The following is a 2,520-nucleotide window of genomic DNA, read 5'->3' as shown; positions in this document are numbered from 1 at the left end:
TTTGTCATGTAAAATGTCATGTAAAATGCCATGTAAAATGTCATGTAAAATGTAAAATGTTTGATGTACCCAAACTTACAGCAAATATTTTACAATTTTGTATATCAAATAAATTTCAATTAGCGTATACAAGACTATCTGATAAATGCATATGAGCATATCTTTTGGACTAAGAAAGCCTGAAAGGACGAATTTAGCTAGAAAAGTATGATTATGCACAAAAAATTATAGAATTTATTACAGGTGACTCATCCAAAAATATATTCAATAACTGACTAAAACTAACTTCTAAAAATATATATTATACTTATCTCTGTAATAGATAGGTAAATATATCATTTAAGCTATACAAAAACGTGCACAACAGCATGATCACCAAAAGCGAACAATTTGACTACAGAAAATAGTAACAGTTTTTTTTGCACTGTGACAGCACGCAAAATGTTGTTCTACGACAAGCAAAACCTTAAAAACATTCGTATTATAATTCCGTCTTGAATTACAATGGCAAGACTGAAGCAATTTTTACACGAAACGCGTTGACCATGATTTACGTCTGCTATCAGTTTACAACCTAGACCGTCGTTTTTTTTTTGAAATTCTTTAGCGAAAGTGGCTTCCACACCCAAGGCGATTTTCAAATTCATATCCTCAAAGTTCGGTATAAAAATTCAGCATAGTGCAATAAACGGTATCAGTTTGCATCGAACTATCAATCAATAAACAACAATGGCTTACAAAGTAAGTTTCTTTTTGTTTTCTCTTTAAATACACTATTTTCTCACTGATGTAATAATGTTTTTCTCAAATTTAATTTTCCTCTTTTTTAGTTCGTCATCTTGGCCGCTACTTTAGCTGTTGCCAACGCTGGTCTCCTCTCAGCTCCAGCAGCTGTAGCTTACACTTCCCCAGCTGTACTATCTAAATCTGTGACCGCCACCTCTCAGGTTCATCCATCTCCAGTAATTAGCACTTATGCTGCTGCCCCCGTTTTAGCTAAAGCCGTCGCTGCTCCAGTTGCCTACTCTGCCCCACTTGTCGCTAAAGCCGCCCCAGTTGTGTCCACCTATGCCGCTGCCGCTCCTGTAGTTGCTTCTTACTCCGCTCCCTCTGTAACCAAATCTGTTGTGTCCACCTACACCGCTCACGGATCCCCAGCTGTAGTTGCTGCACCAGCCGTAGCTGCTGCCCCAGCTCTCGCCTATTCAGCTGCCCCAGCTGTGGCTGCCGCCCCAGCCTTAGCCTACTCTGCTGCCCCAGCTGTAGCCTATGCTGCTGCTCCAGCAATCGCTAAGACCGTGGCTGCTCCAGCTCTTGCTTACTCCGCTGCCCCAGCACTTTCATATGCTGCTGCTCCAGCTCTTTCTTACGCTGCCGCTCCAGCCGTAGCCTACTCCGCTCCAGCATTAGCCAAATCCGTCTGGTAAAGACGATGTATGAAAAACCTAATTTATTTTAAAGCCATTGTATATGAACATTCTGTAAATAAATCTCAATAATTATAAATATATTATTAATATATGAATTTCATTTTCATTCAGAATTTAAACAAAATATAACACAACAGTAAAACATTGAGAGAAAAGTAATATCAGTGTGTCTTTAGAATCGCAATCTTTTTATAATACTTCTTCAGTGCCTTCACAAATGGCTTCGCACAGTATAGCACATTTATATACAACATTACAGCGCATGTAAAAGGCACCAGCCCATAGAGAATTCAAGATATAAGGGTAGCCTTAAGTGTGTACTTAGTCAAAAATTATTATGCTTTGGAAATAGAGATTCAGTAATAGAGATAAGATCATTTCCGTTATTTTGGCCAATCTTTCAACTAGTCAACTACTTCATATTACGACATCGTTAGGGAACTAGATATTGACTATAAAATATTTCTGAATTAATTACATAAGACTGGATAAGAAAAGATGCTCGATTCCTGAATTTTAAATAAATTAACAATGAAAACATTAGTGCACCAAATTTCTGTTTGTGAATAGCTGCTGAAAAGAAACAAAATTAAATATTTTTTAAAATAAATTATTACGGAGGATGAAAGTAAATTACGTACAATAATGTGAGAGAAAAACCGTGATAGGAATCTGAAAAGAGCTTCACAAATTGTTTGAGATCCCACATCGACGTCAAGGAAGACGATCTCAAGTGTTTTGTAAGATTAGAAAGAATTGTTTATTATGAACTACTAGAACCCAGTTAAACCATTATGTTGACTTTGCATGCATCACGCATTTAGCCATCCGAATACGATTTTATCTCTACAAAATTCGATCTCTCGCAGGCTTCAAAGATCCAGTTTCAGAAGATCTAAAGTGGCGGAAGTTATGGAACTTTTAAGGATTAAAACGATTACTTTAAATTCTAATTTACTTGAAAACTGTTCCAGCGATACTGCCGATCATTGTATAGACGAAACCTTTAATTGTAAACTCTTTCCACATCTTTCATGAAATATATTTGATTTTTCTAATTTTTCAGAAGAACCAAAGCAATATCAGCCGC

General features: G+C 36.7%; 1 protein-coding gene across 1 annotated transcript; it reads left to right on the top strand.

Moving 5' to 3' along the window:
• The first annotated feature begins 616 nt into the window (after positions 1 to 616).
• Positions 617 to 1,517, top strand: LOC143193686 (uncharacterized). The gene is made up of 2 exons (XM_076400005.1): positions 617 to 741; positions 831 to 1,517. The coding sequence occupies exons 1-2, from the start codon at positions 730 to 732 to the stop codon at positions 1,425 to 1,427; spliced, it is 609 nt and encodes a 202-aa protein (XP_076256120.1). The 5' UTR covers positions 617 to 729; the 3' UTR covers positions 1,428 to 1,517.
• Positions 1,518 to 2,520: the final 1,003 nt, after the last annotated feature.

Source organism: Rhynchophorus ferrugineus, unplaced genomic scaffold, assembly GCF_030347505.1.
Source record: "Rhynchophorus ferrugineus isolate W39M unplaced genomic scaffold, kcgeb_rfMv2 rfM1, whole genome shotgun sequence".
Taxonomy (NCBI): Eukaryota; Metazoa; Arthropoda; class Insecta; order Coleoptera; family Curculionidae; genus Rhynchophorus; species Rhynchophorus ferrugineus.
Note: the sequence above shows the minus strand (reverse complement) of the source record. Positions and strands in the feature narration are given on the sequence as shown.